Source organism: Chelmon rostratus, chromosome 9 (genome assembly GCF_017976325.1).
Source record: "Chelmon rostratus isolate fCheRos1 chromosome 9, fCheRos1.pri, whole genome shotgun sequence".
Lineage (NCBI taxonomy): Eukaryota > Metazoa > Chordata > Actinopteri > Chaetodontiformes > Chaetodontidae > Chelmon > Chelmon rostratus.
Window position 1 is genome coordinate 411,465 of NC_055666.1, and position 18,134 is coordinate 429,598.

General features: G+C 39.5%; 1 protein-coding gene across 3 annotated transcripts in view; it reads left to right on the forward strand.

The window, feature by feature from the left end:
* The window catches only part of fbxo38 (F-box protein 38), a 33,052-nt gene extending 16,764 nt beyond the window's left edge, over positions 1–16,288 (forward strand). For 2 of the 3 annotated variants that reach the window (XM_041944310.1, XM_041944312.1), the window contains 14 exons: positions 529–659; positions 755–925; positions 1,362–1,504; positions 3,891–4,089; positions 4,756–4,953; positions 5,087–5,242; positions 5,466–6,194; positions 8,063–8,163; positions 9,522–9,624; positions 10,089–10,255; positions 12,395–12,540; positions 12,641–12,744; positions 13,489–13,602; positions 13,757–16,288. In XM_041944310.1, coding sequence (XP_041800244.1) covers positions 529–659; positions 755–925; positions 1,362–1,504; positions 3,891–4,089; positions 4,756–4,953; positions 5,087–5,242; positions 5,466–6,194; positions 8,063–8,163; positions 9,522–9,624; positions 10,089–10,255; positions 12,395–12,540; positions 12,641–12,744; positions 13,489–13,602; positions 13,757–13,935 — 2,641 coding nt within the window. In that variant the 3' untranslated portion in view covers positions 13,936–16,288. The remainder of the gene's footprint in view (positions 1–528; positions 660–754; positions 926–1,361; positions 1,505–3,890; positions 4,090–4,755; positions 4,954–5,086; positions 5,243–5,465; positions 6,195–8,062; positions 8,164–9,521; positions 9,625–10,088; positions 10,256–12,394; positions 12,541–12,640; positions 12,745–13,488; positions 13,603–13,756) is intronic. The other variant, XM_041944313.1, reaches the window with a different exon arrangement.
* Positions 16,289–18,134: the final 1,846 nt, after the last annotated feature.

Sequence of the window (18,134 nt, forward strand, 5' to 3'; positions counted from 1 at the left end):
AAAAAGTTAAAAGTATATATACATAAAAAATATATATTGCTGCAAAGAACTTAAAGAAAAATTGCCAAAAAAAAATATACTGCCAAGAATTACTGTTGAATTTCACAGAGAAGATTCCACTTAATCCCCCATGTCCCCCCTGTATTTGTATTTATTTGTACACTATGATGTTGCCTTACATAGAGGATACTGATCCCAGTCACTTACACACAGTGAGGCATGCAGCTTATTAATTAAACACTGGTATTGGATGGGTACTCAGTATCAGCAGATATCCAAACTCAGGTATCGGAATCGGATGCATTCCTATCATTGATCATCCCTAAAATGATAATTACCACAGCAGTATCTTGCTATCTATATATTGGTACATATACTTAAATAAACATTGTGGGGAGTTTTGTTAACATTCAAGTCATAGAAAACTTCACCTTGCAAACTTGTTGTCAGTTGCAAAATATTGTAATTGCTTGATAAAAAAAACAGAAATGTAAATATTCAATGACATGATTTCTGTGTGTTTAACAGGCTTCATGAGCTGCGAATTCAGCCTTCACTCACAAAAGATGGAGTCTTCTCAGCTCTCAAAATGGCTGAACTAGAGTTTCCTCAGTTTGAGACACTTCATCTGGGATATGTGGATGAGTTCCTGCTCCAATGTTAGTCCAAAGTCCAATTCTGGTGACTTGAATTTTGTAAATTCAGTTTACAGGTATGTGAAAAAGTGCAATGTTTTGTGTGTGTGTAAATACAGGTAAAATGAGTCATTCGGAGCTGGTGAAGTACGGTCTGGCTGATGTCATTGAGAACCCAGGCATCATCACTGATATTGGCATAAAGGTGGTGAATGAGGTGTTCACTAATATTAAATACCTCCTCATCTACAACTGTCCTCACCTACATAACCCTCACCACTGGATCACAGGTAAAATACATTTCAATGCACGTTGCATGTGTGTGTTTCAGTAAATCAGTGATGGGTGAAATGCAGAGACTAATTTCCCAGTTTGGGATTAATAAAGTGAATAAAATTAAAATTAAATTAAAAATTAAAACTGTGTGTGTGTGAGGTTGTGGCAGAGTTGATTTTAGTAAACTAAATGTTCCTAGTTTCTTCTTTCCATCTCACCTATGCATTTGAGTCCTCATTGCTAGTTGCCTAACTTCAGTCACACATGGCCTGAATATACAGCTGTCCATGTGTTCATGATGAGCTCAGTTTCCCTATGTCATAAAGGGGGCACTGGAAACCTAGAGAACCTACATTTTTGCTGCTGTCATTCATCTGTCATTATCTTTTGGATAGTGAAGTGAGGTATTGCAAAGTGTAAGTGTTATGTTCTGATTGTTTCTGTCCTCAGATCAATCCAGATGGAGCCGTCTTGTTGATCTCACTTTGGTTCGCTGTCATGCTATCAAACTGGAATCCTTCTCCCAATTCATAGAGTTACTGCCCAGTCTGGAGTTCATTTGTCTGGACCAGATGTTTAGAGAACCACCCAAGGTATACAGCATGTTCATAAACACACACATTCAGTATGTACCTTTCACATGTTTTCATGCATCTCGTGGATCATATCTCACACATGCTTGCAACATTTTCTGGAATATATATGTCTCAAGCATGGTCTTAGAAGTCCAAGTATACGCTACACCCTTTATCTACTTATGATTAACTGTAGCTGCTCTGAAAGGAAGAAGCCACTGCTCCACAACCAGCACAAGAAAACCAAACTACAGTTTTGCAACTGTTCATGGAGACAAAGACCTTACTTACTGGAGAAATGTGCTCAGGTTTGCTGAAACACAAATTTGACTGTTTGGCCATAAAGAGCATTTTTATGCTTTGACGAAAAAAGGGGAGGCTTGCAAGCTCAAGAACAGTATGCCAACTGTGGATCACAGGGGTGACAGCATCATGTTGTAGGGGTGCTTTGCTGCAGGAGGGACTGCTGCACTTCACAAAATACATGGGGTCCTAATGAAGGAAAATTATGTGGATGTATTGAAGCAGCGTCTTAAAACATCAGCCGGGAAGTTTATGCTTGGTAGCAAATGTGCCTTCCAAATGGACAATGACCTCAACCATACTTTTAAAATTGTGGCAAAATGGTTTACCTATAACAAAGACAAGGTACTGGAGTGGCCATCAAAAAGCCTTGAATTTAAAGTCAGTGCTACTAAATCCTAGTGTATGTGCTGTATGCAAACCTCTGACCCACTGAGAATGTGATAAATGAAATGAAAGCTGAAATAAATCATGCACCCTCCCAGGAAAGTGTCCAGGAGGCATCCGATATAAATACCTGAGCCACCTCAGCTGGCTCCTCTCAACATGGAGGAGCAGCGGCTCTAGAGATCTCGTCCTTTCGGTCATGACCCAAAGTTCATGACCATTGGTGAGAGTAGGAATGTAGATTGACTGGTAAATCGAGAGCTTTGCCTTTTGCTTAGCTCCTCTTCACCACGACAGACTGGAACAACAACCACATTACTGCAGCTGCCGCACCGATCCGCCTGTCAATCTCACGCTCCATCCTTCACTCACTCGTGAACAAGACCCCAAGATACTTGAACTCCTCCACTTGAGGCAGGAGCTCTCCTCCCACAAGGAATGTTTACTTGGATTTAATGTTAGGATTGTGAAAAAAAGAGCAGTAGTCCCCAACCCCCGGGCCGCAGACCGGTACCGGTCTGTGGATCAGTTGGTACCAGGCCGCACAAAAATTCTGTTATATTTATTATCTGAGTCTGAATGATCTTTTATTTTGAAAAATCTTTTAGTTTGAAAAATCTTTTAGTTTGAAAAATGACCGGATTCTCTCGCTCTGCATAATATGCAGCGACCAGCTCTCTAATGAGGCAATGAAGCCTTCAAAACTGCAGTTAGAGTCATTTGCATGATTACTTAAAACTCTTGTTTAATTTGTTTTGCTTTTTGTGGGTGTTGAGATCTTTTTTTAGTATTTTGAAGATACTAAAAGGTTTTAATGTCATTTTTTAAGATCCCACCCAGATACTGTGCTTTGAATAAAAATTTGTCTCACATGGTTTTTCCCAGAGAAATGTTCAACTTCGACTATTGTGTCTTCATTGAAAATCCAAAATCGATGAATATTCAAAACAAAATTTGCTTCAAAAAGTTTAACTGCTGGATCCAAGATGTCTCCTACTTTAGTCCATTCTCAGTGTTTGTGTCCTAGAAGTTTCAAATTTGCAAACCACACAGTTGCATAATGGACCATGATTGGTACCTAAATTTTGCACATAAATCATCAGTCTGAGTGAAGCTTGAAACAAAGGCCAAATTACAGCAAGCAAAGTGTTTGACTAAAGGAGGTCAACAGGTTGCATCGTTCTTTTTAGGGTTGGGGATTTTTTTTTACTTTGTTGTTGTTGACAGTTTTTGAGATTACATCTTTAAAATTCAACTTCAATTAAACAGTTTCCTACTGCTTACATGACATTCATTCTGTCTAAGAGCACTCAGGTTCGTGTTATTGTTGGGTTACTGGTGTTGTGCCCTTATACACACCACTGAGCTACTGTGGTGTGTATGAGATTACATCTTTAAAATTCAACTTCAATTAAACAGTTTCCTACTGCTTACATGACATTCATTCTGTCTAAGAGCACTCAGGTTCGTGTTATTGTTGGGTTACTGGTGTTGTGCCCTTATACACACCACTGAGCTACTGTGGTCAGAGCTGATGCTGCACCAGCTGGACACAATAAGAGATGAAGAAACAGGATTTAATGTGAACTGTTGATTTGTGGGTGATACCTAATTTGCTAAATAAAGTGATAATGCAAATTATACTGTGTGTGTGTGTGCGCATGTGTGTGCGCATGTGTGTGCGCGTGCGCGTGTGCGTGTGTGTGTGTGTCAGGGCTGTGCCAGGGTGGGCCTGAGTGCAGGAACGGGTATTGGTGTGTCCTCTGCACTGGTCAGCAACCAGAACTCCAATAATGACAATGACAACAACCACCACCACCATCAGCATAATAATGAGGCCAACCTGCCTCCTGCTCCTCCACCTGTCAACAACATCAACAACAACCAAAGGCGGCAGCAGCAACAGCACAATGGCAAGTCCCACCTGCATTCTTCGAGATAAAACGGCAGCCCCCTAGACCGCTTCACTTTGAACAATGACTTATGGCAATTTAAATTTGACTGTTACTTACTGTTGTGCTACCTAAAAGCCAGACATCATCACCAAAAATCTCAAAGCAGTACATTAAGTAGATTGGCCAGCCACAATCTTGCCCCTCCCTCTCTGACTAATCTTCTCCAAATTGCTATTCCCTCTCGCTCCCTCCGTTCCTCCTCCATCCTCCTCACTGTCCCCTCTGCCCGCCTCAGTACTATGGGGAGTAGAGCTTTCAGTTGCTCTGCTCCCCAGCTCTGGAATGCTCTTCCCCCCGACATCCTCAAAATTGACTCTCTACCCCTGTTCAAATCCAGACTCAAAACTCATCTGTTTCAGTTAGCGTATTCACTATGACTTTTTAAACTCTGTTTTGTTTTTTCTTGTGTTTTAGATTCTCTGAGCTTTTAATGTGTCTTGTTTTTACTATTGTTTATCTTTGTATTGTGTCCTTGAGTGTTTTGAAAGGCGCTTATAAATAAAATGCATTATTATTATTATTGCTTTCAGATATGTCAACAGCCTTTGAGAGATCCTGACAATGGGATAGGGAAACGTAACCTCCTCTGTGAATGGACATAAAGAAGTTTTGTTTTTTCCACAGCACCAGTGGAGGTAAATGGGATGGATGATGAGGAGGAAGAGGAGGAGGAGGTGATGTTGGAAGAGGAGAACATGGAGGTTGAGCCTCAGATAGAGCTGAAAGGAGCAGAAGAGGATGTGAGAGTGGAAGAAGCTGATGTATCTCCAGGGCCCAGTCGTCCAAATGGAATAACACAACCTCCTGATGAGGAGCAAGCAGGTTTGAAGCTGCTCTTTTTTGATGGCTAGCAGAGGTTAAGGTGACAATTTTCCTGACAACTTGTTGTGCTCCTATGCTCCTACTCCACATTTTATAAATTAGAAAGCTACTGATATGTCCTTAACACTTCCAGGTCCCAGTGGTTTAGTCCAGCAGTGCAGACCAGCTGGTGTTGCTGTTCCTGAGCCCCCACTGGTCATTTCAGACTCGGACAGTGAGGAAGAGGAAGGCCTTGTTTCAAGGCTAATGCCAGCCTCCTGTTTACAGCAGCCAGTTTCCTGTACAGAAGGTGTCAATACAACACAGAACACACTCAGTTATCACAACAGTGTTCATAAAGAGCTTACAACACACACAGATCTACAGCTGAATATAGGAAAGAAAATGGTCAAACACACATCTAAATTTTAAGAGCTTGATCTGGAGTGAATGGAAGTAAATAAAGTGTCCCTCAATATGTGTGTGCGTGTGCGTGTGTGTGTGTCTGTGTCTGTGTCTATGTACTTTCCCAGGTAAAGGAAAAACTCCTCTGCGACGGAGCAACAATGGGGCTGTGTTGGCTGTGGACTCTGCAGATCAGACAAAGGCTCAGGTGTTAGAGAGCAGCTGTGAGAAGAGCTGTCAGGTGACCAGTGAACAGATCAAGGCAGACATGAAGGCCGCTGCGGAGAACAGCAAGAAGAGTATCAGTAAAGGAATTACTGCTCAGGCTGTAAGGCCTGGGGATGACAGTGGGACGGTACAGGGCACTGAGAGTGCTGGGGCAGCAGCAAGGACTGGAGTGATGCCAGTGACTGGATCTGTAGGCAGGGTTGGACCTGGGATATCCAGATCTAGGCAGACTGTGGGTGTATGTGGGAGGGTGGTGGCAGGGACCACCCATAGAGCAACCACAACTACTGACAGAGCTACAGGAACTGGCAGGACTAATGATGGTGCTGAGGGCCTCTCTGAAGTGCAGACTGGGGATAGTTGCACAAGGGAGGCTGGGGTGAGGCAGAGCTCTGTGCCTGCAGTTGTGGACAATCTGGACCCCACCGATGCTGCTGTAAACCATGCTCTCAGGAGACCAGCACTGCTGGCTGGACAAGGGGAGAGACAACCTGTCCCTGCTGGTGTTGCCTCTGCTGCTGGTTCAGGTTCACAGCAGGATCAGGCCAGAAACAAGGACTTTGTTCCCAGACGACCTTTGACGCGATCTTGTACCCGTATGTCTTCTGTGTCCCTGGTACCTGAGACAGGTAAGATTCTAGGCACAAACACAGAACACATTTAACACAGTGTATGTCCAGTAACCATAACTTCAGAGGAGTGCTACTGAAACACCATGTTTTTCTTCATTTGCAAAGGCTTGGACCACGAAGTAGCTCTTGTAATAGGCAGCAAAGATGTGACACCATAGCGACTACACATATACTTCCTCTTTAGACCACATCTGAGTGATTCAAGACAAATGTTTTAGGCAACTAATAGATAAATACATAATAGCAATTTTTCAAATAACACCTCTTTTTTTATTTCCCCCTCTAAAGTAATCTTAACTGCCACCAATATTTTGAGACAAAACTGACACATACTTTTAGTTTTTTCTTTTACTTGGTTCCAAATGAGTCTTCCCACTACCTCTCAACCTGGGGGTCCTGAATCCCCACTTGGGCTCGCCAAAGCTCACCGGGTGTTGTGAGGCCCTCTTCTTTTTAAGGGACTTAAGAAACTTTATTTTAAAAGTATACAGCATGGTCATATCTTAGCATTTCATTCATTTTTCAGAAGAAAACAAGATGAAGTTGTTATATTTGTTCTTCACCTGCGCCTTCACCATAGCTGAACATCGTCGTCCTGCAGTGGCCAAGCATCCGGGGAAGTCACTGAATCTGTCAAAAAAGAAGCCTATTAAGCATGTATGATTGTTAAACATTAGAAATATATGTAGCTTGGACAGAGAATTGTATAAAAAATTGGTTGAAATATTAGGAAAACTTGTCTCTGATGTCTCTGAATGTTCACAGGAAACAATCTCCTCAAAATTCATCCAAACTGCTCGTTTTACACATACCTCCTGCAGTTATCACATTTACGATTTAGGTTAATTTTACAGTTTATCAGTTGCACTGTACTTTTACTGTTATGCATTGAATTTCACATGGCATATCCATAAAATATGTGACTTCGTCAGGAGTCAGTTGATAGAACAGAGGTCCCTTACGGTGGAAAAGATCCCATTCTTGATCTAAACATCAATTTCCCCAAGTAGGACAAACAAGGAAAAGAGAAAAGAAATAAAGCAAAGATCAGTAACTCATATTCGTTCTGTTGTATGTCCGACTACTGGCTTCCTATCCTACATTGCAAGCTGTTGTTAGTAATTGATTTCAATTGTTTTCCTTGCCCCACACTAGCGAAAAATACATTTGCAAGCGATTATCTTAACTGCTATGAAATAAATCTGTCAGTACCATTTTACTTTTTAAGTCATTTAGTTAAGTAAAAATACTGATACTCTTGTTCATCTAAAGGGTAGCTACGACATGCAGTGATTGAGCTCTCTGTGTCACAACAGTCATTTGGATTTGATGTCCAGTATCAGGCATCTGACTAATAGGGTCTATTATTATTGTTATTTTTATTATTATTATGGTAACAAGTCGAAATTAGAAGATAATGATTAGTTTTTGATATTTATTTTGGGAAAATTAATTGTTATATTAACCCAGTAACAAAATATAACCTTTAGAATAATCAATAAAGTAGTTGTTACGTTAATCAACTGATCAAAAAAGGAATCGCTAAAAAAAAGATAATTGTATAATATAGTCATTTGAATATAATAATACAACAATTTTTAATTTTGCTTTTCTTGTATGTAGTGTGACTTTTGCTTACACTTAGTCAATTAAATGTCATGTAACATAGAAGCAGAGACCAAAATTCAAAATGATTTTGGTGTGACTCTAAGGTCTGTCTAACACTGGTGACGTATTGTAATGTTACTGTGGTGTTAATATATAAAACTATGTACAGTAACAAATTAGTTGGCATGGGATGGCATGAATGTTCTCTTAGTGTTGCTTACTTTGGCATTGTTCAGGGTGATATTTGTGTTTTATAGATCTTTCAAGAACCAGACCACGAGTAGCAGTGAGGAGGAAAAGAATGGCTGACAAATCAACCAGCACCTCAGACCCAGTCACTGAGGACGACCACGTGCAGGTACACACTCACAATCCAATTTTCTTTTCACTGTGACATTAGTCTTAGAGTCACTGTCTATCAGTGTTAAAAAGTTAATTTGTTATGTTGTACATAGTATGTCATAAACAACACATTGTAAACTTTTTACAAGGTGATTTTCAAAGTAAAATATTATGAAGAGTTTCGTCCCCTGGAGGGAGCCAGAGTGTTGCAGAGTGGCACTCAGAGGGACTCATAGGGACCTTTTCCCACATGTTTGTTGTCTAAACAATGGGGAAAAAGAACATAAGTAGATCTGTCTTTTGTTTCTCTGTTACTTTTCTGTTATAAATGCTTTAGGTGGACATTACAAAATCAATGTGATGCGAGCTCAGGATGCACATGTCAGGGACATTTACAGTTTTTCTCAGAATGAAAATTCTCATTACCAATTGCAGATGTTTTTGGACATGTATCAGCTGCTTTCATACAACTCTCTGCTGTTTTAAACATTATCATTTGCTTATGTCATGTCAAAATGAACTATACTCATGGATGCTGAATAGTCATTCCCATTTTATTGCTAGAGTCATGACATACAAAATTGTTGAACTAGTTATCAAATTAAACTTACTTCTTTATCAGTTTCTTACTGTAAATGTCTCCTAAATTGAACAATTATGTGGCCAGATAGACAGGAAGGTCTGGATGTGTCAGAATGATTTACCTATGTTCAGATACAATATGTACTGTTATATTGTTCACTTTGTGCACAGCTCGACCAAATGGGTGTTTCTTATGTTTATTCTAAATAAGTGACTACAGTGTATTTTTCTTGTGCACAATGCTGTAGAATTGCAATAAAAATACAGTAAAAATGTGAAAACGTACATATTCAGTGTCTTGTACTCACTTACTCCCCTAACTACAGCAATGTGTAACTTTACTGTTGTTTTCAATGGTTGTACCAGGAGTGTATAGTGCTGTCTTGAGCATTTTCAGGTAGTGTCACAGAGTTCTGACCTTTTTTGGCGTTGGAAAAAACTGAGAGAATAAACTGTCATAATGAAAACATGACAAAGCCATTTGACTATCTTGTTCAAACACGGTGGTGTCAAGACCTCTCATTTTGATGACACTGGCAGTTTCATTGACATAAATACTTGCTTTGGAGGGATGGACTATCCATTTTTAGCAAGAGATGTGCTTTTGCAGGTTATCCACTAGGTTTTGCAGTTTGCACTAATTGTTTTGAGAAATGCACTAACTGTTGTGCAAATTTTAAGAGTGATGTGAGAAAAGCACCAAAGCAATTGAGAAAAACTGTAACATTGGCTGTTTGTTGTGTATTCTTTTTTTAGTATTATTGATATGCTGTAATGCTTTTGCTCCTGCAGATTTTGTCTCTGAAGAGTAAGAACCTGGTGGGAATCACACTGACCAACTGTGGAATCACTGACCTGGTCCTCAAAGACTGCCCCAAGATGATGTTCATTCATGGTAACAGACAGACAGGAACACTGATGTTCATGGCCTATGTTGATCTCTTTTTTTTTTTTTTTGCATTACTTTGTCTAAATACTTACAAATAACCTTCAACAAAACCTCTTTCTTGAAGGAATGGTGTTTCTGCCATTTTGACATTTGCCCTGATTATCATTTTCTCACAAATTTAGATTTCTTTAAAGTGGCATTGTGGCACAAATTGTACGAAGCGCAAAGGTAGATTTTTCAAAATAGGTACTCCAGGAGAAACTAGACAACCACCAAAAAAATCTAATGAAAATATTGTAAATGTTACTGAAATGACACAATGCCCATACTCTCTGCCATGTTAAATGTAAACCTTGGAGCTGCCAATTTTGATAAAGTCAGACATGACAGCTTAGTTTACTTCAGACATATCAGTCTGAAAACATTCAGTAACAAAGTGTGCTGTCTCTTTGTGTTGTCCCTCTCTGTAGCCACCAGATGTCGAGTGTTGAAGCAGTTGCGAGTAGAGAGTGCCCCCATAGTGAACAGGTTTGATTATGCTCAGTGTAAGAAGCTGGACATGGAACAGGTTTTGGATCAGATATTAAGAATGCCTCCTGAGAGGAACCGCATCATCTACATGCGCCCTATGCACCGGGTTGGTAATCTGTAATGTTATGTCTTTTCCTTACAAACTGCATCCTCATCATGACTGTATTAAGATTGGATATTGCTGCTCCACTCAGTGTTGCTGCCAGTTTGTCTCAGTGGCCAGCTGTGGTATTGCAACAGGAAAATTCATTTTCATCTGCAGCTCAGAAGTGTTTTCCCCTTAAAAATCTATTATAAAATAGACATTTTTAAAAATGTTGACAGGACGCCTTAAACTGCAAACAAGGTCAATTATGACTTTTCCTGTTATCAGTTTTTAAAACCACAAAGGTTTTGTATATCTAGAACTTTCCCAGAACCTGGAAAAGCATTTTAAAAGTTCATTTTATCATCCCAGTGTAAGGTGTAAGGGCCAAGTTGGACTGGACAAGCAGAGCCAATGCAAGAAACTTGCATGCGCTGTGGGTAGCACAACGCAGAAAGCTACAAAATTGTGGCTTATGCACTGGGAGAGCAATTTTTATTTAAGTGACTGGGCGCCATCTTTGAGTCGCTCTCAAGTCTAGTTATAATATTCTAATACTTCAATGACCACCCTACAGCATGTCAGTATCTACTATGTACTGGGAATGAGACATCACATTCAGACCACAATACAGTATACCCTTGTTTTTCGCAGGGGGTTACGTTCCAAAAAGAACCCGTGATAGGCAAAATCCGTGAAGTAGAAACCTTTATTATTATTTTTTTTTACAATTTTTTACAAGTAAATACTCTATTATACATTGAAAAGAAAGAACAAACCATTTTACAGGCTCAAGCATTTGTTTCACAAATAAAAGTACTTTAGAAACGTTTTTTTTCAACAAATAACTTCTGTACTGTACTGTCAAATAATAATTTTAATCATCGATGTGAACAGAAGGCTTCAAATTGCGGAGATTAGCACCGCCCACCGCGACCCGAGTGATTGGATTAAACGGGAGAAAATTAAAAATGATTATGAAAAACATACAAAGTACAGTCGGACAAATAGTGGCTCAGGTGTATTTCACTGCTCTTCAGACTGAGCCGCTGCATCCTGACTCCGCTCTGCAGTGTTTTCTTCTTTTGAAGCCCGCGGTGCGGGTGTGTTTGTTCGGGAGAAGAACATAGTGATAGGCAGTTGTTGTTGCTCTTTTTTCTTCCGCATCTTCCGGTGCCTTTTGGGCCCTGCCGCAGGTGCTTTTGTCGGTCCAGAGCGTTTTGTCGACATGGGTTTTAGAGAAACTCGAAATTACAAGAGAATTTGCACGTACGTAATGTAAATTTGGCAAGCTGTTTTACGTACGTGTACATATTAAACTGCAACGTTATTGACGCACAGGTAGAGAAGAAGCGGAGTGACTTTTTAGCCAATCAGAATGCAGAACACAATGCACGATGCAAATCCGTGAAGTAGCGAAACCGTGAAAAGTAAACTGCGTTATAGCGAGGGATCACTGTACATGTATTTCACTACAGGCTTCTCAATAAAGTATTCACACTAAATCTGACAAACACTGCTGGTAGCAATCAAATGAATTAAATTTAAATTCAGACATGGTTTTATTTGTTCCACAGGAAAAACACTGTTTCTACACAATTATATTTCCAGAATTTAGTTTCTGAAATCAAACTATTTGTATAGAACAAAAAAATGTCTGATTGTTATATTTCATTTATTTTCCACACCATTTTCACAAATGAGCATGCGTTTATGTTTAGAACAAAACATGTACACTTTTTTGTTAGTTTGTTAGTAGAGCTGGATAAAATTATTTTATTGTAGCAGTCAAAGTACCAGAATGTATATTTATATTTGTATCCTGTTGAGGCACGTTAAAATGTTTTGCTTGTGACTCATAGTCTAAAAAGTGTAGATAATTTAGCAAGGCTTTTATTTTGAAACAGCAACTGGAAGTCGTAAGTAACAGTCAACCAACAACCTAGCTGATTTTTTTTTTTTTAACCAGTTGGACTATTTGCCTGCGTTTAGTTAGTAGATCAGTTTTATGCAACAAATTATACAAAGACCTCCCACATTCATAGTGTAGGTTGACAAGCATTTCCCATGTTTTCCTGTTAAAATAGTTCTTCCTGATTGTATCTCTTGCCCTCACTGGAACACTCCATTTCTTTATTTCTCTTCCTCTCCTCTTCTCAGATTGACTCAGTAGCGTTGGAGCGTCAGCTCTTCCAGGGGCCCTATCCCTATCACATTGCTATAGTGCATGAGTTCAGCAACCCTCCAAATATACGCAATAAGGTTCGCATTCGCAGCTGGATGGACACTATAGCCAATATCAGCCAGTGAGTAGTCAGTGTCAAATGTTGGTGGCCAAGTATTAGCCCAAATCTTATTTTGAACATGATGTATCACCATCTCTGTGTGTATTTTTCTGTCTCTCAGAGAGTTAATCAAGTACGAGTTCTTCCCAGAGGCCACCAGGACAGAAGAGGATTTGAAGAAGTATCCCAAATACCCCTGGGGCCGGGATATCTATACACTGGAGGGTAATGCAGTCACACCCACACTAACCCTCACAGACTTCTAGTTTACCTTTGAAGGTAGACATCCACATACATATATAGCTTTTTTCTGCTTTGTAGCCAGTAACATATTTAGATTACGTCCAGTGGACTGGAACAATTACTCTTATTTTAATGTGATCATTTTCGAAATCTGTGTCCTTTTTTTTCACAATCCCTCAGTTTTAGGGGACCTAAACATATTGTGCATGTCAAAAAGAATTCGAAGGACATGACCATATTTGATATTCGGTTGCAAATTCTTTGCCGTCAGCTTCACTTCCTGTTTGTTTGGATGGTTGCCATGTCTGTAGGTTTAGTATCTTCATTTTGTTGCACTATGAAAAGGGCTATGGTCCTGCTGTCTATGTGTCACTGTTGTGTTGTGTTGATCAAAATAAGTTATTTAATAAGTGAATTATTATTTTGCCAAAATAGTTGTAAACAGTCTCCATGCCACACCATAGCTTCAGTCATACCAAGCAGCATTACTCCATTCTGAATGGCAGGAGAAGTCTACTATGCATTAATAAAAGAAACTGTGTGTGTGTGTGTGTGTGTGTGTGTGTGTGTGTGTGTGTGTGTGTGTGTGTGTGTGTGTGTGTGTGTGTGTGTGTGTGTGTGAGACAAGAGTGTACTTCAAACAAACCAACTGACCAGCTGGTAGACTGGAGACACACGAGTCTTTCTTTTGTAAAGTTGACCATCTTCTGTGATGCCATTGCTCAGGACTGGTGGATGGTGCTCCCTACAGCATGATTACAGACTTCCCCTGGCTGAGAACTCTGAGAGCAGCTGATCCCAACAGCTACGCCCGCTATGACTTTGAGGATGATGAAAGTAGTGAGTGCAGTTAATACATCATCTGTCCTATGAGCAGCACTCCATGTGGTTGTTCCCTAAATGTACAGATTGTCATTGCAATTGTCCCTCTAACATCACGGATATAAGAGAATAAGCTCTTGCAATGTTTTCTTCTCTGTTTGTGTCGCGTTAGCCACCATCTATGCACCGCGGCGTAAAGGCCAGCTGTCAGCTGACATCTGCATGGAGACCATCGGGGAGGAGATTTCTGAACGCAGACAGAGCAAAAGAGGAGTATTTCAGAGAGTGGTGGTCCTCTTCCTTCATCACTGTGATACACCAGGAGAACCTGTGGATGATGACTACATCTAGACACCACAAAACACTCCTCTGTCCATCACATCAAAAGGAATTCCAGCAGACAACAGTCCTGCTGCAGCAGTGCCTGAGCTCCTGATTGTGAAAACATGTCCTTAGAAAAGAGACAGAGAGATATGTGGTCTGGATGCTGTGGAATCTGCTCAGAGCTGTGTTCTTACACACTGACATGCACATGATAATTCAGAAACTTAAATAGCTTCGCAAAGAAGGAATATCTACTGAGTGAACTGGGGGCTGCTGCCAAAGATGAATAGGACAATAGAAGTCTCAGAAAACATGAGGAAGGCACTTTTAAAAAACTTGGTGGGTCATTGGGTTTAGACTTAATGCTCAGTCAATTTTTACCCCTTTCAGTTCCATGGGAAAATAAATGAAAAATGGTAAGTGTGTTTAGAACATTTGGATAAGGTTCATGACACATGATTTGCTGATTTTGTTTTATTTGAACAGAATCTGAAGGCATGAGAAAAAAATTAGAGAGTACATACATATAATTTCCACCATAAATGGTAAATTCAGCATAATGTACATTTTCATTTGGGGAATGAAAATATTGGCTTTCAACTTGAGGCAGTTAGGAATAAGGCTAGGTCACTAATGTAGTCCTGTTCCAAATCTAGGCCTGGCTCTTTCTGCTTGCAAAGCCACGAGTAACAGCATAGCCCCAGTTGTCTGCACATCTAGTGTTTTCAGATGCTTTTCTAATTGATCATGCTATAGCCCAGAGAGCCCATGCAGAGGTAGGTCAGTGACCAATCACAGACAGAAATGGTCTTGGACAGAAATGTCAAAGAAAGCATGCCTTTTAATTTACTTTCCCTTTGGAGTGTTTTTTTTATTTTTTTTATTACCAACAGAACTGCTACCAAATTCTACAATCAGTTTTGCTGCAGTTGATCAGTTTTGATTTTTCCCAGTGATCAAACAGAATGTTTGATTCTATAGTTCAGCCCTGATCAGACATGTCCAGACATATAGGAATGAGCACATCTGAAGCAACATTTACTTTCTCTTCTTTGCGAGAAGTGTACAAGTGTGAGTTCATGTGCTCAAACAGACATAATCAGAGTGCATGCATACATAAACAGAAACCACTGTGCTAGTTAAAGTGCTATTCAAAGCTGTGATAGGAGAGTTGCAGGTGAGATTTCAGTGATGTCCAGTCACAGCCATGATGTTTCATAATAAAAGTACAGTATATGTGTGATGTTGCTACTTTACAATTATCTTCCTGGTTTGTTGTGCAGATGATGCAGTGTGGAAAAATTGGTTTCGACTTCTTAGATTTTTGAGAAAATAGTGTAAATTCTGAGAATGCATGCAGAATTCTGGCTTTGTCGATATTCAGACTCACACATCTGACTTTGCTCTCAGAATTCTAAAAATATTCTATCTACATTTTTCCACGGGGGTCTGAGTTCCCTGTGGGGGTCGTAAAAGAAGGGTGGGTAATGTTGTCATACGTGAATTCATGTAGTATATATCAATAGGATACACCTCAGGATAATCTGAAAGAGAAATTAAAGTGGAGAAATACAACAAACAGGACAAACATACACTCAATACTTAAATTAAAATTCTCTAATGCACTAACTAAGAGCTGCCAGCTCTGCCTGGTGCTTCTCTGCTTCTCCTATCTAAATCAGCATGATGGTCATCGTGAATAGAAATCCGACTGCTGGATTGAAATTATATTTATTATTATGACAGTCTTGTCTTCTTGGGTTACCCCTTAACCTCTCTTGTCTAAAAGGAGTTGTAACATTAACTGAACCTTGAGTTGTTTACAGCCTTGAGAGATTAGATTTTTTTTCTTTCCTCTTTTTGAAAATGTATTTTCTTTGCCAAGATTAGCAGTCCAAAAGTTTCTGGATTATGTTTTCCTCTAGTTTCTTGAAGGAATCAGAGAACCGGTTGGTTTATAAAGGATTTCATTGGTCATGTATATGGACAGCTTTGTCCTGTAAGACTGCAGAGCATGGACAGAATTGACTGTTCTAGGTTTGTAATGTGTGTTTTCCTCAAGTATGGAAAAGGGTTTGGGTTGAGAATGCTGAACAATGCCAATAAAAACAGTGAATATTGTAAAATCTGTTTGCAGGTTGAAAAATAACTGAATATGACATGAGTCCAGCCTTCTGTTTGTGCATTGATAGCTGTACAGATGTCATGGAAGACGATAAGCTTTCATGGTGTTTATATGTTCATAAGGAAAGAAGAGTATTTCACATACTGAAAAATAAAAAAAAATGGATATTAACTTTTGTTGTCTTTGTTCGTTACAACACCTCATCTCTGATTTTCTACCATTGACCATGGAATTTATTATTTGGTTCTAATATTAGAATGAAAATAGTTTCCTGACAGTGGTTTTAAGAGTAGAGTTTAAGAAGGTGGTTTTGTTGTGTTTTTTACATATTTATACATTTTTGTTTTTTTCTACATACTTTTTTCTTTTATATAGTCAATTTTCATTTTGCTTGTATTATATGTACATATATATAGTCTACTTTTTTACTTTTTTCTTCTTTTTTTCGAATGTTCTCTGCTGCTATTTTTCTTCCCACTGCTATTACATGCTGCTGTAATGCCCACATTTCCCCAGCTGGGAATCAATAAAGTTTCATCTCATGTATGTAAAGTATAAGAGTATACGTATAAGACATGGAGATCCTTTAATGACATAAAATATAGCAAATATTTATAGCTTGCTATGCAATTTAGCATAGCAAGAACCAAGGCAATTAGATTGTTATTGTTGTTATCTGGTGAAAAAAGTAAAGGGTGTGAGTCAATGATCAAGTGAAAAGCGTAACTGACTACACATGTAAATTATACAGTTGTATGAAGTCACATTTTTCAGTAACAAATGAAAAGCTTAATACTGATGAGTGCCAGTCAGTTAAAGAAACAAAATAATACTTGAGGATATTTCCAACCTAGATAAAGCTTTAAGCAATAGTTCAAGCAGGAATATAAATATTCTTATTTCGTCAGATTTTCTTGTCAATTGCCAATTGATCGTCTTCACTAAACTACATGACCTATTTGGTTTCTTTGCTGTCATAGGGCTCTTTCCCTTTCTCAATGTCACTGATGTCTTCCCTGATTAAAATGTTAGTGTATAAATGTCAAACTGCTGATATGTTCATGTTCAGGCTTTGAGCCTGCTGTTCATGATAAAGCACAATGGAGCTGACAGAAAGCAGACAGAAGCAGCAGAACTGCAGAGACAGAGCAGATCTACCTGTATACACTGTTCTAATTCTGGCTTCACTAATCTCTGTTCTTCCTGCTTTGACAAGTTGGAGTACAACAAGATGGAGTAACACTCAGTCTGATCACACACACACACATACACACTCACAGTGTTCAAGTGAATCAGATTCCCCAGCTGTGAATGTAAACAGAGTGAAGCTGCCCACAGCCTTCTGTCAACCTGCACAGCCTCTTGCTGTTCCACTGGACTTCCTGTGACACTAAACAGCTTCTGTTAGGTCTTCACATTGTTTCTACACAACATGGGCTCTCATCTCATGTTTAGAATGCATTAGTCATAGGATTATGCCAAGAGTCAATGTCATGTGTTCATTTAAAGTTAAGAAAGGGCACAGGCGGTGGTCAGAGGTCTCTGCAGGATGAAAGTCTGATGTTAGAAAATGTGCTCTGAATGAGCAGTAATCACTGGAAACTGTATCATATGTTGCATCTTAGCTTTGAATGGGTTTGTTTAGAGTACAAGTCAATGTCGACAAATTTTTGTTTTATCAAGTACAAGGACTATGTTTCAGTGCATCTCTTCAAAGCCCTGATATAGAGTCTTTGTATACTATGAGGTTGCTTTCATGCAATAAGGTACCTTCTCCAAGCCCATGCCTCCATTTCTACTCTTTGTAGTTCCTGTCTTCTCTTTATGACTGAACTGGTTCTTATCCACAGTTATTTTGTTCCAAAATGATGTGTTTCTGAGTGTAAACATGCAGGCTGGAAAAGCTCGGGCAAAACTATTGAGGTGTTATGCCAGAGCTTTGTCCGTCCCTCTGCAAAGCCTTTACCAAACTCGGGCTAGTGGGATTGGCAAAGAAAAGGGCCATCAAGCCTGCCACTGATGCCACAGAGAAAGCCACGAGGTGGATGTGGCTGAAGAGGAAGGCCCTCAACTAGGAACTGATCACCCTGGCTGGGTCACT